The sequence below is a fragment of the Sander lucioperca genome, chromosome 2, assembly GCF_008315115.2.
Source record: "Sander lucioperca isolate FBNREF2018 chromosome 2, SLUC_FBN_1.2, whole genome shotgun sequence".
Lineage (NCBI taxonomy): Eukaryota > Metazoa > Chordata > Actinopteri > Perciformes > Percidae > Sander > Sander lucioperca.
The window spans coordinates 18,992,372-19,010,651 of NC_050174.1; the positions used below are offsets into that span (position 1 = coordinate 18,992,372).

An 18,280-nucleotide genomic window follows, 5' to 3' on the forward strand; every position below is an offset into this window, starting at 1 on the left:
TGCACAAACACTCGTTTTACTTTCATCTTGTACATTTTTATTCCCCACTTGTATATATGTTTGTACACTATTTCTTTCGTATTTTTTTATCTTAATTTTTGAATAGTTGTTCTTGTATTCTATCCTATTTTTTATTTCTTACATATTCTGTATGTGTGCTGTGTGTCTTATATTTTGCTGCTGTAGCACTGAAATTTCCCAATTTGGGATCAATGAAGTCTATCTAATCTAACCTAATCTAAACCTTTCTTTACTGTTTAAAAGTGAAGTCAATGAATATTTGGACTCAAAGAACTGTAAAGCTCTGAATACTGTGCAGTTATATTTAACTCTTGTGACCTCACATGACTGAATGATATTGGATATTGCCTTGCTAGACTTTGTAGACTCCCTGGAGTGTTTTGTTGTATGAATCTGCAAATGTTCTTAATACATAAAAAAAAAACTATATTAAACAATAGAGATATGGCCTACATTATAAAAACAGATCTCTTTTTTTCAAGGAATGGTTCAATAACAACATTGTTTCTGTGAATCAATTATTCAATAGTAAAGGTGTTTTATTTAATTATCAGGGATTTCTTAAACAATATCAGATAACTGTAACTCCTAAACAGTTTGCCATAGTCTTTGATGCTATCCCATCTGGGGTATTGATGAAATTGACTCACCTATTGGAACAATGTGATTTAAGCCATCTGTTTGTTAAAACAACCGTAAGATCTGTGCTCTATTTCAATATATTTTTTTTCTATTCACTTGGAATAGCTTATTGGAAAAATTGTGTAGGCAATTCATGCTGCAAAAAGGTTTGGACTCTCCCACAAAAAATATTTTTGGTCAATAAGGTTAAAGAATTTTTAATTTAAAATTATTCATTGGATCCTTTTTTTTGTCAAATTCAAAAATAATATAGACCTGAGATGTGCCTTCTGTGATTCACATACTGAAGCTATTGTCCATCTATTCTGGAAATGTATACATACCCACAAACTATATGGCAAGATATTTGTAGATTTATCATGGGGAATATTACCTGCCTGCAACTTTAAATTTTTACTGGAAAATGTAATATTTGGTTTTGTCAGATATGATACTGCTATATGAGAACGAACATTTTCTCATCACTCTCCACTTTTCCATAAATGTAAATTTGCCAAAGTAAAAAAGTGAATGTGTTCAAGAAAGAAATGGTGCTATATATCTAGACAATTATACTACACAAACAAAAAAGCAATTAAAACTGTAAGATTGTGCTCCCTATTTAATGTTTTCAATTCATTTATTTTCTATTCTTTGCTAACCCCTGGCATGTTTGATATTAATTTATTTTGGTTCTTTGGTTCTAACTTGTTCTTCTATTCGTTTGACTTTATGTATAGCTCTGTATACTTTTCTATATCTAGGCCTACTTAAAAAAAGATAATGCGGGGAACTTTTTTACATTATGTATGAATACATTTTATAATGAAAAACGGGGGGAACACAAAAGTAGTCTACATACACAAAAATAACTTTTAAAATAAACAACCAAAAATAACAAACAAATATTAATAAAAATATTATTACTTGAAAAAACACCGAGAGACTACTGTGCATGCAACTTATCGATTTGGCAAAGCAGTGCTGACCACAAAGCGCGTAGACTTAGCACGCATAGCCTTTTCCAGTAAGTGTAGCCATTAGGGGAAGCAGGGACAATGTAGGCCTAAATGTAACATGACCTATGTACATGACTCAAGTTGCTACACGGATGTATTTAAGTCAAGGACAGTTGATTTGCGCCGCCCAGTGTTTTTCTTTAAAGCAGGAATCAGAACAGAACACTTTCGATGTGTGTATGTATTGTCTCTTTATGGAGGTTCGTTTATATAAAATATAGTAAGCGTTTCATTTGGGATGTTTTTTTTTTTTTTTTTTTAAATAGCGCCTTACGTTTTTAAATGAGGTTTTATCTGACTGTGTGAGAGAGGCAGAGTTTGTAGGGGAAAAAAAGTTTCTCTAGAAGTTTTTTTTTTTTTTTTTTTTTTTAAATAGTTTTCCTCAAACCATGGCGTGTGAAGGAAACGGCATGTCAGGTAAGCTTTCTGTGGCACTCAACGTAGTAGTTCAAGTCAAATTCAAGTTGCGGAAGTTAACATTTGTATTTTTTATTTCTGTATTTTTAAATGGCCCGCGGCTACATGTAGGCTAACAACCACAGTGGCAACATTGTAACCATTTAGATAGCCAGAAGTTAACGCTGCCTTGTGTCATTTTGAACGTGTAGTGCACACTAATGTTGTTTTATTCCTCCTCAGATGCGAGGATAGGGGAGGCCCTGATCAAAGAGTAAGTTTCCTTTCTCTGATCTCAAGTTATAGAGCCCAAGATAGTTGTGTTCAATCAACAGTCATTTAGTTAGTTTAAAATAACATGAGACCATAACAACAACAAAAAAACCCGATTAATCACTGAATTTAGAAGGGCTGATTGGTTGATTAATCATAGATATTTTAAAATAAAGTAAAAGGTTCCATTTCATCTGTGATGACATCTGGATAGGTCCACACATCGTACCATATTTCAAAACTAGAGCTGAAATGATTAGAGATAAGATGAGCTACACAATATGAGTCAACAACAATTTAGATAATTGATTCATTGTTTAAATAATTTTTCAAGCAAAAATATTGCCGTTCTCAAATGTGAAGATTTGCTGCCTTTTTCCATTTTGGACAAAACAAGTTTGAATTTGACATTTTGCAAACCAAATGATTAACTGGGAAAATGTATGTTATTTACCCTGAACTGAAACCGGTCATTTCTTCAGCCCAGTGTATCTAAAGCACAGCTGAACACACTCTGTAAATCATAAATTTTGTTTTACTTCCACTTCACTCACTAATCATTGCTTTGGAAACTTGGTTTGTTAATGAAAATAACAAAACATTTTCTAATCTAAAGCAAGTTTCAGTTTCATTTCACAGTAACAGCTGTTGCGCTCTTACGGTAAATCACACCTCTCATAAACTGTGTTGCATCATGACTCATAAGGAAGACCATAAATTAAGAAACGTCATCAGCCTCTGGAAAGTTAAAGTGCAATTTCCTTGTATGTGAAAACCTACTTTTAAGATTATCAACAATCCATAATCTATGCTCATTTATTTTGTGCTAAATCGCAGAGATTAATAAAATCCCAAAATTGATTGTTTAATATATGCCTTTTCACCACAAACATTTTTTGGGGGTCAATTCTTAATGAGAACATTAACCTGTTGCATTATAAAACATGTTTGAGGGTTGCAAACTTGTTTGTACAATGTACAGCATAAATTACAGCATAAATTCTCTGAGAATCTAGGAATTGGATTGGAATTGAATCGATTCAGGAAAACCATTAGCCCTACTCCACAGTATAGTGTTAGTGGGTAGGGGTCAGTTTGTATGGAGGGAATTAAGGACCATAACTAACTAACCAACTAAATAATAAATAAATAAATACATGTATAATTATACAGTGTCTAAATGTGTATATCTTTATTTATACTTGTATTTATGCTCTTATACTTTTATCTACACTTTTATTTATCTATAGCATAACTTGCTGCAGGGACAGAATATATCTGTCAACTTCAGTCATCAAAAGTCAGGGGCCAGGCTCTACCCTGTGATTGGTGGTTAAACTTTAATCTACTGCTTTAGCTTAATTCAAGATGGCAGCGCACACCCCCATAGCCAGCACCTGAAACCTGGTTGCAAGCACCAATCAAAGATAAGGATAATAATAAGAAAAAGAAGAGCTAACAAAGTTAGTTTATATAATTTGGGGTAAGCTTTATAGCTAAGTGTTAAAGTAGTCTTAGTAGCTCTTTGCATACATATCCACAGTTATATTACATATAAGCGGAGTAACAGTAAATTCATCTTAAGTTAACATTACCTTGTTAACTGTCAGCCACATATGGTAAAACATGCTAACGTTAATTTTGTTTTAAAAGTAGTTCTGCAAACCGAATATTTCATTTCCTAACTTTTAACTTAGTGTCAGCGAAATGAAAAACACAGGGGTTGTCAATGCCTTAAAGCTCCATTGAGTAATTTTTTGAGTTGATTCTTAACAAAATCCCCTTTGTTCTGTGCTCATTCATGTGTAATTACTTCCACCAACTAATCTTCTCGTACACGTAGAATCTGCCATTCAGAATCATTCAGAATACTTAGAAGCGAGTCACTCAAATGGCGGCAGCCATGTTGCACCTTCATCTTTAAAATACATTAGCCAAAGAGGGACATACCTCCGCCTTTCGCGCTTTTACACTCAGTGGCACTGTGACGAATGCCAGCTGGGAGATTGTGTGGCAAATGGAGACTGACAGTAAGAGGACTTGCTGGCAAACGAGGATGAGTGGCCTCAGAGCCAGTTCCAACTTCCTCGAGCTGTCCTGATCTCTGTGCTGTTTTGGGCCCAGCAACACAGAGGAGCACTCGAAGAAACCACGCTGTGCCAGTCCCACTCTAAGAGGGGTCAGTCTGGCGTCCCATGGCATAAACACTTTCTCGGAGTAGCGCTAGGTGTTTTTTTGCATCAACTTTAATATCGGACCATTTCTTTTTAATTTGGGCCACTGTCTGACCTCTGAGGCTGTGGCATTAACTGTGTCTGCAACATGTTGTCACTCTACCTACAGCTTTTGTGGCATTAGTAACGCCCACACTGTGCCTTCCAAACATATTTTTCTCTTTTCTACCTCTCTAACAAGAACTGCAACTTCACATTGAGTGAAAGTCCTTTGCTTTCTTTCTGCGCATGATGTCGGAATGAATGAATATTAATTTGGGGCATTTCACTGACTATTGAAGGGCAGCTATGGGCGTGACATGAAGCCGCCAAAGCTGCGCCACATTTAGAGCCGATTGTGATTTTATAAAGGGAATCCGGTGTAGGACGTGCGTGGGCACGGTTTTATAAATCCGAATATTTCTGTGTACTCACATCCTACGTTTCGTCTGTACGCCACTTCTGACGCAAATAAGACCCCTGGGCTTTTTTGTACGATGGAGTTCATTTCAACACTAATGAAAGTATTTTTTATTTTTTTAACAGTTTTGCAGAGTCTATTATTTGATGAGTGTTATTTCTTTTTTTAACATTTTTTTTTCCCACTTATGGCCATAACACTGTTCGGTCTTACCAGCTCTGCTCTTCCTTACCACTCCAAGGTCTATGACACTCTCTGCCCCCATGTCAAACATAGCTGTAAATATTTGTAAACAGTTTCTCAAATATTATAGGTAATATTAGTGTGCTGTTCCAAGAGCATCACATACTTAGAGAGTGGTTGTTACTGGGACCAATTTAAATTTAGGCAAGTCAGGTTGCCTTTTTTGTCCCTTTCCCAAGGAAACCAAGAAACTGTTAACATCAATAGACCTAACAGTTTCTTCCCCTAGCTTGCTACATATAAAATGTCTCACAGTATAGTAAAGTTGAAAAAAAAAATTCTTGTAGTTAATTGAAAATGCACTAGGTGCTGTTTAATAAGTGTAGGTTTATTGTAAATGTATTCATAACAGAAAGGTGTGATCACAAATTAAAAGGCACGTTAAACAGGTTATTCAATTACCATAACTGTTATGATTACATCTAATGTCCATGAGCTTTACTACACTGACATTTTTGAAGTCTAAAAACTAAAAACTATTGAAGTACATGCAATGTCAATTACTAATCCTAACTGTTAAATCCAAAATACATAATATATATTGTGTATGCCTAATACATACTTCTAAAGTGGTAACACCAGGACACATCTATTACAGGACTCACATGGTTGCACTACTAGTGGGCCAGTTCCAGCTATTGAAGACCCTTTTTATGTGAATTTGGAAAAAAACGCTTTTACCTGTGAAGGTGGTGACTGCTGGAGCAGAGCAATTGTTTCAGTTTAATATTTATAAAATTCTCTTATTAAAGACAGAATAATAAACTGCTAATAGTCTGTCTGTCCTTTCTACAGAAGAAGCTGAACTAAAAATGTTGTTCTTGCATCATCATCACACCCATTTGAAAAACTAAGAATGTGGTCTATGCAAGTTTTCCACAACCTGATAAATAACAACAAAATACACCGCTCTATACACAAGGTCTTCTTTTTGTAGGCACTGGTCATTCAGTTTTCAGTGTAGATACCTTTTGTAATTACAGTAAAATACAAACACGTAGTTAAGACATGGTGGATCACAATGAATCATAAATATGAGCTTGTGCATGAATGTATGCTTCATCTGAGGACTTGCAGTATTATGTGACCAAATTCCATGTCAAATCTTATTCTATAAATTGTGTATTGTATGCAAGAACACACTTTTTTGTGATACGTACATTTTAGGAATAAACAGCATTTGTAAATAGGCTTAAAACAAAAAGTAACGTTAAGTTACTTACCGGAAAAACTAAACAACCGACTTCTTTGAGTGTTAGTACAACGGAACATGCAACATTTTTAAGGACTTAGCTGAGAGAATAGGAATTATATCAGCCCTGAGTGAGACAGAAAAAAATTGCTCCTCTAAGCGCTAACGTACAGCAAGTGAGGCTGCAACATAAATGTATTATGAGACTGGGCTACAGGGTGATGTGATGGAGGGAGAGAACCTGGTGGCTGCCTTCTTTTGATTTACCAGCTGACACAATTCAACATTACGTGCTGTGTGGCCTGAAGATCCATGATTACCGCCACCACCAGGTATAGTGAGTGTGGATCAGAATGTCTAGTATTTACAATATTTCCAAATAATAAAATAAAAAATAATTTAAAAAAAGAACATATTATACATTATGAATCCTCCTTTCTTCTTAATCTATCTGCTGGATTGTAGCAATACAGTGCAAACCGAGAGAGCTCGATCGACTAGTTGAGCCTGCTGGGTCTGTAACAGAAGCTTTTGATGACTAAAGTTGACAGATATGTTGTCCCTGCAGCAACTTATGCTATGGATAAAGAAAAGTATAAATAAAACTATGAAAGTAAAAATAAAAGTATAAATGTATAACTAAAAGTATAAATAAATATACACACATTTTGACATTTAATTACATAATTACATATTTGTTGTATTGATGTATTGATTTGTTTAGTTATGGCCCTTAATTCCCTCTATAAGTTTGGGACAGGGCCTGTTTTTTAATATCCTGTTCTCTTCCAGGGTGATAGAGGAGGAGCTGAAGGACGTACCCTCAGAGGACTTCCCACCCCTTACTCCGCTGGCAGACTTAAAGACTGACCAGGAGCAGAAGATGGTGACCCAGCTGGCCAAAATGATCTGCATCATCGGGGACAAGGTCCAAGGCGACCAGGAGTTCAAAGAGTGAGTCTGAGCCGCTGTATCTCAGCGCTCATGGTAGAATACTGAAAACGCAACCCGTTCTCATTCCGAACTCGTAAAATAAGGACGTTTGGACAGTGGCTGTCAGCGTCTGATGTGACGAAAAAGGCGTCTTTCAGCGTATTTGTGTAACGCACTGGGGAGAGCAGCAGTTAGATAGGATTTAGCGAGTAGTATGTAAGGGCGAATTTCCGCGCAAGGATATTGGTTGGGGTGGTGGATGGGTCAAACAAACACAGGACTTTCACCCAGGAGAGCGGGGTTCGCATCCCGCTTGTCACGCTTGCTATAGTCGCTTTTTATTTTCCTCCCGCGTGTCACAGAACCGTACGCCCACCCACGACCCTTTCCTAAACATAACCATCCCGTTTTTCCCGCGTGTCACGGAACCGTAAGCCCACCCACGACCTTTTCCTTAACATAACTGCGTCAAAAGGGACGGCAATAGTCCCGACCAAGCGCGTTTACTTATAACGCTAAAGGGACGGCAATAGTCCCGACCAAGCGCGTTTACTTATAGCGCTAAAGGGACGGCAATAGTCCCGACCAAGCGCGTTTACTTATAGCGCTAAAGGAGACTTTTAGCGTCAATAAGAACGACAAAGGCACCTGACCAAGCGTCCGTATTTTACGAGATGAGTGTGAGAACCTGTTGGAAAACGTCTATAGCATTGATTCCAAACCAGGGGTACGTGTACCCCAGGGGATACTTCTGCAGTTGCCAGGGGGTAAGTGGAAAGATTTCAGAGTAGATCTACTAATTTGAAAAAATTGAAATTATGATTTGATTAGATTAGATTAAACTTTATTGTCACTGTGCAGAGTACAAGTACAAAGACAACGAAATGTAGTTTGCGTCCAACCAGAAGTGCAAAAAGAGCAGAAAAGTGCAATGTGATATTCAGGACAAGAAATATAGTGCATTGTAGACAGTAGTGTACAGTTGGTCAACAGAAGGTGGTTTAGAGTAATATAAATTAAATATAAATGTGTGCAGTGTATTAGCAGTTACCTTATAAGAGCAGAATAAATATGGCTATGTAATATGAACAATGTGTGAACAACATGTACAGATATGTGCAATGTAGCAGCAGAAACCTTATAATAGTAGTAAAAATAATATAGATATATGCAGTGTATTATTATAAGAAAAACTGAATAAATATGGATATTCAGTATGAACCATATAGACAGATATGTACATTTAAAAGACTAAAAGAATATATCCACATACTAACATTAAGTCAACTTCAACACCGGAACACTGCATGTTGTAGCTATGTAAGAGTGTGTGAAAACTAGTTAGCAAGCGAGCACTGAAGTTATATATTAAATAATGAATAAATGGTAGAGCTAACTAGTTAAAAGTAATGTTAACTGCCTTAACAGTTAAAATGATCAGCTAAAAATAACAGAAACAGTTAAAATGGCTAAAAGTTGAAATAGTTAGCTAACGGTTGAAATAGTTAATAGCTATATAGTTAGTTACCAAACCAACCTAAATATTGATAGTTCAATTTTATGAAATACTTTTATATAATTAATAATTTTATACACACAAGTTCATCTGACAAAGCTGTGGGGGGACCTCAGACCAAAAAGGTTGGAAAACCACTGGTCTAAGTCCTCTTTAGTTTTTCAAGTTCTTTAACACTCAAACTGCCCCTATCCTCTCTTGTCTCTGTTGCAGTGCGATAGATGGGATAGCTGGTTCTTCCCGCTCTAAGTGTGACAGCTTTAAGGCAGTGGCAGACAAAGTGTTTCAACATGGGATCAACTGGGAGAGGATTGCTGTGCTCTTCTACGTCGCCGGAAAGCTGGCTGTCAAGGTGGGTTAGCTTATTTTTGCTGTAGATCAGAATAGATTATCACGTGAAAATCTAAAGTACTTAAATCTCCCTCTTTGGCAGAGATAATAGAGTTTTGTTGTTGCACCAGCATATTGGTTATTTAATTTTGCCTTGCAATTATAGAAAACAAACTATTACCATCACCAGCGATTGGTGCTGAAACATCAGGATATCTGTTCTGAGCTATCCTAAGCTCTATGGAACTCTGCAGAAGTGTTTGTGATTCAACATTCAGGTCATAGTTTCTTTCCTTTGGCTTAGTGCTCGGCAAAAAAGACACAGAAACGATTTTGGCTGAAATTAGATGGAAATGACACGAAGCAAGGTTCAGTTCACAATGTTCTGAAGTTTGAATGAGACACACAAATATATACATTTGCCAACGCGATTGTTGGCAAATGTACTTTGATGATGTGAGAGTCAGCGATGGAGTACTCGAGTCGCTGTTCTCTGGACCTGTGACTTGACTTGGACTTGCACACTGATGACTAGGACTTGAGTATTTATGAAATCGGATTCGAGCATTCATGATATAGGACTTGGAAGTTGGATGAAGTTTCTGACTAATGCCTCAACGACCGGTATCTACCGGACCAAATAGCAACGCTGACTTCATTGCCACTTAAATGCCTGGGCTGCTCTCTGGTGCTCCGAAACAGACAGTAGAGAACACAGAACCATTGCTACATCTGATGCTAATTAACACTATTTACACTGCAGCAAGCTACCGTTAGTTAGTAGCTGCACACAGTTAAAATGCTGACAGCTAAACAATGTAAAGTGTGGCTGTATTTCACTGAAAAGGATTCCAACACCGATACGTACAACAGTCTGCAGCTAAAGACACAGTGCAGTTGCACTATGCCCACTGACATTTTCTGAAAAACAACACAGACAGGACTTTATGGTGCGTTCACTTGCAATAAAAAAACAAAACACTACCGAACAAAAGCCTTGTGGTGCGTTTAGTGTTATTGTAAAAAAGCCTTTTGCCATCTAGTGGTTCTTTTTGTCGTTTAACAGCAATTTTTTTCAAAGTATCTGTTCAGGCACCGTTTAGACACCGGCACCGTTTTAAAAGTGTCGTTTTATCACTGGTATAGAAATAAAACAAAACGCTAATAGGTCATAAACATTTCATATAAGCTATTTCTTGCAGGGGCAGGGTGTGTGCTCTCCACCTGCGACTGTAGTCGAAAGATGCAGAGGGATGCGGACTCTTCTTTAGTGACTCAGACTTGGACCCGGACTTGAACACTGGGGACTCGAGACTCAAACTCAGTTAATGGTGTGTCGACTGGGACTCTTCTTTGGTGACTTGGACTCGGACTCGAACACTGGGGACTCGAGACTTGACTCTGACTTGACAGATGGTGACTCGACTACACCACTGGTGAGAGTAAATAGATAAGAAAGGGGCACAAGAGGAAAAGAGGATTGGTTCAAGGTAGGTTCACGCAGATACAGAAACCTTTTAACAATTTACAACAGATGAGAGAGGCTTTGTTGAACTTTGAGCACGTAGGTCCTTTTTCTCTATTTTGTTAATATAGGTTTCCATGCCATGGAATTTATTGGATACAGAGCTTTGCAAACCTTTTCCTTTACCTTCGCCACAGATGCAGCTAACTCCACTTCAAGTTCAGATTGCTCTTTCCTCTTTCTTATTTCCTTCTCCGTTTGTTCCAGATTATGTTTACTCTTGAGTAACTTTTGGCAGGCAAGAAAAGTTTTCAAAATGGTTATTATTATTTCCTCCAAGTCCATGTTCCTTTTGAGTCCATGTTGTGAGACCGGTCTGCCGGTTGTTTGACATCTTCAATAAACCCATGGTTATTTTGATTGTGGTATTAAGGAAATGGCTCATGTAACGTAATTACATTATCCAATATTTGCATCAAGCTTAGTTTGCACTTGTAAGGCATTATCGTCATTTTTCATGAGCTTTTTCATTAAAGTGATTGTACCTTTTTAATTTGATTTGATGACTTTGGATTTCCTTGCTTTCTGAAGTTTCTTAAATTTACATGCCAAGGCTTTTTTCAGTGAGTTTGACAGTTCTTTTGACATCATCATCATCATCATCATCATCATCATCATCATCATCAATTGAAGAAGCATTTGTTCCACTCATATTGAGGGCAACCACTAGTACATGCACTACAATAAAAAATGTAAAAACTTAAACAGCACAAATATCAGCCACAATACACGTTCACATTAATCAATAATCCACTACACTACTTGGGCACTTTAGGTTCACAAACAAGAGATTCACTTCATATCCACATGTTAATTCATACTTTGAGCAACAGCAAATGCAACAATCAGCAACACTGCGTCCCCAGTACGGCAGGAACCATATTCAAACTGTGTCAAGCAAGAAGGAAACTCACAATATGAACAAATGAAGTTACTGTGTGCATTCCTTCATTTTGCTGCAGCAAGTTTACTCAAAGTCTGTGTCCAAAGTGGCTGAATGATCCATCGTTTCAAGGGGAATTTATCAAGCAAAGCGTCCGAAGATGAACACACGTGTGCTCCATGACCGTGTTTCTGTTGACAATGCTGTAGTGACTATCAATACAATTAGCTGCTGATAGGGCTAATGCAGGGAGGTCTCTCTGTCGTGCTGTGTCCAAATAAAGAGCCATAACTGCATTCCAGTTCGATTATTGTAAACAAAACCGTTTTACCTTACAAGATGCTCTTTGATGTGGCAGCAACTGGACCAAAAATAGGGGCTTCCACTTTTCCCTTCTCTGTTTCAAACAAAACTGTTATTTTTTTTGGATCAGTTTAGTTTTTATTATTTATTTAATGCTATAAAAAATGGGGTTAAACATCATGATTGACAGCTGTGATTGGTGTGTGGGTGGGACTTTGATACCGCATCTCCACCACCCGATTACCACTGTGCAGACTCTGGAAAATTACAAGATGACAGTTCCCTTTCCCGTGAGATTTTGCCTTCACTTTTGTAGACTGAGAGGAAGTGCAAGATGCGTTGTCCATTTTTATATACATACAGTCTATGCTGGGGTCCGTTTCAGGTAGAAGGTTTAACAAACTCTGAGTCTAACCCTGATGTCTGAGTTGATTTACCCTGAGATGGGAAACTCAGAGTTTTCGGTTTCAGAACAGCTGATATGAGTTGGTTCAATCAACTCGGAGTAGGTTCACGCGCGTGCACCACCACAATAAAAAGGCAGTATGAATGGAGCCATGATTCTACGATTCACCATGGTAACAACCACAAACAAACGGGTCGGCGGAAATACTCATGCGCACAAACAGCGAGTTTGAACATGTATTTCGTTAAAAAAGTAAGACAGCGGCTGCTGCAGCAACAGAGAGAATTGTTGTGGGAGAAAATTGCTGCTTGAGTCAATGTGTAAGTATTAACAGTGTATTAATTTCATATTTAATCACAGTTAACTTATAATATTAGCCTACTAGTGAAAACTGGAATTGTATTATACCTATAATTTCATTTGGGTGCAATCCTGCGGGCGAAAAAGTAAGCTACTAGGCCTACTATATCCCATTCTGAGGCTGCAGCACCATGATCATTAACAGAACTATCATTTATAATCATTTATTTCTTTTGAATGGCTCTCACTGGTTTGTGTCCAGGGAACAATACAAAAAAACGTTTCAGACGGCGGCACACTTTTCTTACGGCTCTGCATACAGTGGCTTTACTATTAGCCTACAGTATGATCTGCATCACCAATAAAGAAAACTGCCGTTTGCAAAAAACGTAATGCGACACAAAGAATCTGCTGGGATGTTAACGATGGTGGATGTTAGTGATATGAGGACGGATAAGGTATCTACATATCTGATGGACTGTGAAAAAAAATACCTCTCAAATCGGTTATGTGGAAATGAAAATACATTTAGTCGGGACTCAATATCATCTCCCGACGTAAACTCTCTGTGAAGTAATACAGCTTTTTCATCAACGGGATTGTCGACAAAAGGACATATGTTTGAGAAAAAAATGTTTTATAATCTGCCTAACAATAAGTTTTATTTATTAAGTTTTTATTCATGCAGATAACAAACTGCATTAAAATGCGCCTGATACAGACTGAATGAATGAGGAAATGAGAGAGAAGAAACCGAGTTTCTCTGTCTCCTCCCTCAGCGATTCAGACAATATTTTAGAGAACTGTAAAAAGGAAAAAAAAAAATACAGGCGATACTAATAAAAGTCACTTTTTTGTGAGATGTGACAAAACAAGTACAGCGGTATGATGTGTTAGTCATTTGATGTGTCACTTATTTGATAAAAAATGAAAAAGTTACTAAAGCGTGCACATACAGAAACTCAGGGAGGAGACTAAGAGAAACTCGAGGTTTCTTGAAGAAAACTTGCTCCCGACCAGGTTAGGTTCACAGACTCAGTAACCATAGTAACTGACTCTGAGGTTAAGTTACCTCTCTTTCTGAAACGGAAAACCCAGAGTTTCCCTCATCTCAGGGTTAACAAACTCAGAGTTTTCACTAAACCTGCTTTCTGAAACGGACCCCTGGTAACGTACACACACACACACACACACACACACACACACACCTCCAGACAAACACGCTGACAATTACCAACAGTGACATAGTGGCAGTGTAGGTTGCAACCTAAAACACATTCCTTGTTCCTACACATAGGGATGCTAACCCAACTTGAGGCACATTTCACTGTCTATTGATAACTTTGGAATGACATGTTCAACAATCGCACATGCGTGTAATATTCAGGTGTCCACATATTTTTGGATATTTGTTGCAGTTTTTTTCCAATAATCCAGCAAGGTCATTAAAATGAACTACAGAGTTTGTCAGCAGCTTCACTTTGTGTATGAACCTTGTGTTTCTGTTGTTCATCAGATGGTGAAGGCCCATCTCCCTCAATCAGTGAGGGAGATCCTGAGGTGGACCGTAGATTTTTTCAGAAACAATCTACTGGGCTGGATCCGGGAACATGGAGGATGGGTATGTGGGCCTTCGTTTCTTCCATCTTCTTCATTTCAGAGCACTTTCCTCAACCATGTTAGCTCTGTGGTCACAGGAACATGAGACCGTTGTTCATGTTGTCTCACTGTATGAGATTATTCAGCAGTGTAGATAAAGCTATATCTAGTTTGTTTTTGGCTGGACTGCAGCAAGGTGGACCAGCCCTATACAGTGAGGAAAATAAGTATTTGAACACCCTGCTATTTTGCAAGTTCTCCCACTTAGAAATCATGGAGGGGTCTGAAATTGTCATCGTAGGTGCATGTCCACTGTGAGAGACATAATCTAAAAAAAAAAAAAAATCCAGAAATCACAATGTATGATTTTTTTAACTATTTATTTGTATGATACAGCTGCAAATAAGTATTTGAACACCTGAGAAAATCAATGTTAATATTTGGTACAGTAGCCTTTGTTTGCAATTACAGAGGTCAAACGTTTCCTGTAGTTTTTCACCAGGTTTGCACACACTGCAGGAGGGATTTTGGCCCACTCCTCCACACAGATCTTCTCTAGATCAGTCAGGTTTCTGGGCTGTCGCTGAGAAACACGGAGTTTGAGCTCCCTCCAAAGATTCTCTATTGGGTTTAGGTCTGGAGACTGGCTAGGCCACGCCTGAACCTTGATATGCTTCTTACAGAGCCACTCCTTGGTTATCCTGGCTGTGTGCTTCGGGTCATTGTCATGTTGGAAGACCCAGCCTCGACCCATCTTCAATGCTCTAACTGAGGGAAGGAGGTTGTTCCCCAAAATCTCGCAATACATGGCCCCGGTAGATTACAGAATACAGTGCAGTCGCCCTGTCCCATGTGCAGAAAAACACCCCCAAAGCATGATGCTACCACCCCCATGCTTCACAGTAGGGATGGTGTTCTTGGGATGGTACTCATCATTCTTCTTCCTCCAAACACGGTTAGTGGAATTATGACCAAAAAGTTCTATTTTGGTCTCATCTGACCACATGACTTTCTCCCATGACTCCTCTGGATCATCCAAATGGTCATTGGCAAACTTAAGACGGGCCTTGACATGTGCTGGTTTAAGCAGGGGAACCTTCCGTGCCATGCATGATTTCAAACCATGACGTCTTAGTGTATTACCAACAGTAACCTTGGAAACGGTGGTCCCAGCTCTTTTCAGGTCATTGACCAGCTCCTCCCGTGTAGTTCTGGGCTGATTTCTCACCTTTCTTAGGATCATTGAGACCCCACGAGGTGAGATCTTGCATGGAGCCCCAGTCCGAGGGAGATTGACAGTCATGTTTAGCTTCTTCCATTTTCTAATGATTGCTCCAACAGTGGACCTTTTTTCACCAAGCTGCTTGGCAATTTCCCCGTAACCCTTTCCAGCCTTGTGGAGGTGTACAATTTTGTCTCTAGTGTCTTTGGACAGCTCTTTGGTCTTGGCCATGTTAGTAGTTGGATTCTTACTGATTGTATGGGGTGGACAGGTGTCTTTATGCAGCTAACGACCTCAAACAGGTGCATCTAATTTAGGATAATAAATGGAGTGGAGGTGGACATTTTAAAGGCAGACTAACAGGTCTTTGAGGGTCAGAATTCTAGCTGATAGACAGGTGTTCAAATACTTATTTGCAGCTGTATCATACAAATAAATAGTTAAAAAATCATATATTGTGATTTCTGGATTTTTTTTTTTAGATTATGTCTCTCACAGTGGACATGCACCTACGATGACAATTTCAGACCCCTCCATGATTTCTAAGTGGGAGAACTTGCAACATAGCAGGGTGTTCAAATACTTATTTTCCTCACTGTAGATGGGAAAGTCTGTCCCTCACTTACAGAGTGAGTGATGAAGTTACACCATTGGTGGGTCGAGGGTTGGAGTTTCCCCATTGGACGTTGCTCTTTAAAACAAATAGGCACAAACAGTCCTAAACTACTATTTTTTTTTATTTTTAATAGGCTTGGGGACCTGGCTTATCAGACCAAATCAGTCTTTAATCTTTAATTTATGTTTTGAAGCTCACATTAGCAAAGTCACCAAGACAGCATTCTTCCACCTGAGAAATGTGGCCAAAGTAAGACCGTTACTAACAAACCAGGATGTGGAAAAACATTTTTTCAAGAGAGCACATTACTCATGTTTCAGCTACCCTACACTAGCTTTTTGAATTGATTTTAAGGTCCTTTTACTCACAAAGCCCTTAATGATATAGCTCCTTCCTACATTTTAGACCTCTTAACTCCTTATCAACCAACAAGTGCCCTCAAATGCTCTGATACTGGTATTTTAACTGTTCCCAAAGTAGCCCACAAAGCAAGCAAATCTGCTTTAAGCTACTATGCTCCAAGACTTTGGAACACCCTGCTCAGCTACATTAGAAATGCCAGCTGACTCTTTTACAATTCAACTGAAGACTTACTTATTCAGGCTGGCATTTAGTTAATGTGGTTCGCTTTTAGCTTTTTTCGTCTGACACTTTTACTACTTTTAGCTTTGTCCCTTTTTTTTTTTCTTCATAGTTTTCATTCTATTCTTCTGAACTTATTTATCTTATGTTGTCTTTTCTCTAATGTGTTTAGTTTTTAATGCCATACTGTAAAGCACTTTGCGCTGCACTTAATTGTATGAAAGCTGCTATACAAATAAAGTTATTATTTTTATTACGTCCTTTAAGATGCTTTTACAGTGAGGCCCAACAATTGCAGAAGTTTAGCACAATGACCATTGACCATACACAGTTCCCGACGGACATTCCCAGACCAAATCGCAAATGCAAATTAATCTGAAACATCCCCTTATTTTCTACTTCTAAGGTGCGCTATCACTGGGCATAGACCAAAATACCTCTGTATGTGACTGGATAGACCTACAACCAATCAGAGCAACGGAACAATAACCAATTTGATATCTGGGAATAAAATAAAAAAGTTATTGTCATTTAGTTGCATAAATGTTTTTCATTCTTATCTTCTGAAATATTTTTTCCAGGAGTGATTATAATGCACCACATGATAAGAGCTGTCTCTCCACAGATCAACAGTTTCTCCGAGCTGGCTGTGGCATCCATGCAGAACGTGTCATCAATGAGCTGTCATAGCTATAGCCTCATCCTGATCTTTGTCGCCGGCCTGGCTTTAGGAAGCGTCATCACCTGGAAACTAACCAAAAGGCTCTGAGGCGCCAACTATCCATTGTGTTTCCCCTATATTCATTCTGCAGCTGCACACCACCATGAACTGCAGCGATACACTGCCCTGAGTCACTGAATGAGGCTGTGGTTAGTTCACGTCCAGGGTTCAAAATTAGCACCATTTACCAGCCAAATGCTGGTAAAATATGTAATTGGCTGGTAGATTTGCTTCACTCACCAGCCAAAAAACAATGGTAATCTTTTGAGTGGCTGGTAAAATTTGAACATTCACTAGCCATTTGGCTGGTGGACGAAAAAGTTAATTTTGAACCCTGTTCACGTCTGTAACAGCAGGACAGTCAAGTTTTTCTAAACTGCTAAAGTCAGTTGAATAGGTGAAGTAAAGATATATTGTTTGTAGTGTAAGCCTACTGGTAGTCTCACATTGCCAAACCTATTTATCGATAAATATTTAAAGAAAGTGTTGAGTTGAGAACGGAATTTGGTGTTGTGGTATCCCCCCATCTGCCAAGCAGTCAATCTAGGGGAAACACTGGTGGTTATGTTTTAAGGTCTTCCTAAAATAAAACATGTAAGTATCATAAACGTTTGTTTGCCACATTTTCTGCAATATTCCAATGGAAATATTCCATTGGCATTTGTTAAGGGAACCAGGGTGACACTAGTTCAGACACTAGACATGTAACAATACACTTAACTCACGATTTGGTTCACAATACATTTTTTTTCTCACAATTTTTTAACAGAATGAGCTGCAGACAAATGACTAAATAAAACTGTGCAAAACAACAGATGTGTCTCTTATCAAAAGTGCAACTGAGATTGTATTTTATCTTAAATAAAAAAATATACATTTTTTTTTAAACAAATCCCACATCAAAATAACTAAATAGAAAAAATAAATTAAGAAAACGTAGTGACG

General features: G+C 38.1%; 1 protein-coding gene across 2 annotated transcripts; it reads left to right on the forward strand.

Moving 5' to 3' along the window:
* The first annotated feature begins 1,733 nt into the window (after positions 1–1,733).
* LOC116062819 (apoptosis regulator BAX-like) lies at positions 1,734–17,947 on the forward strand. 2 transcript variants are annotated; one of them, XM_031317533.2, is made up of 7 exons: positions 1,734–2,078; positions 2,301–2,331; positions 7,192–7,353; positions 9,062–9,200; positions 14,112–14,216; positions 17,240–17,497; positions 17,681–17,947. In XM_031317533.2, exons 1-6 carry the CDS (start codon positions 2,051–2,053, stop codon positions 17,381–17,383), a joined length of 609 nt encoding a protein of 202 aa, XP_031173393.1. In that variant the 5' UTR covers positions 1,734–2,050; the 3' UTR covers positions 17,384–17,497; positions 17,681–17,947. The 2 variants fall into 2 exon arrangements, with proteins under 2 accessions (XP_031173393.1, XP_035850466.1); XM_035994573.1 differs by having other exon boundaries at positions 17,240–17,487; positions 17,671–17,947.
* The last annotated feature ends 333 nt before the right edge of the window (positions 17,948–18,280 follow it).

Excerpts from the sequence above, each read along its gene's own strand:
- LOC116062819 (XM_031317533.2), top strand. The coding sequence starts at position 2,051 with ATGGCGTGTGAAGGAAACGGCATGTCAG. Across the intron at positions 9,201-14,111 it reads CCGGAAAGCTGGCTGTCAAG|ATGGTGAAGGCCCATCTCCC; the intron begins GTGGGTTAGCTT and ends GTTGTTCATCAG. Across the intron at positions 14,217-17,239 it reads TCCGGGAACATGGAGGATGG|ATCAACAGTTTCTCCGAGCT; the intron begins GTATGTGGGCCT and ends GTCTCTCCACAG.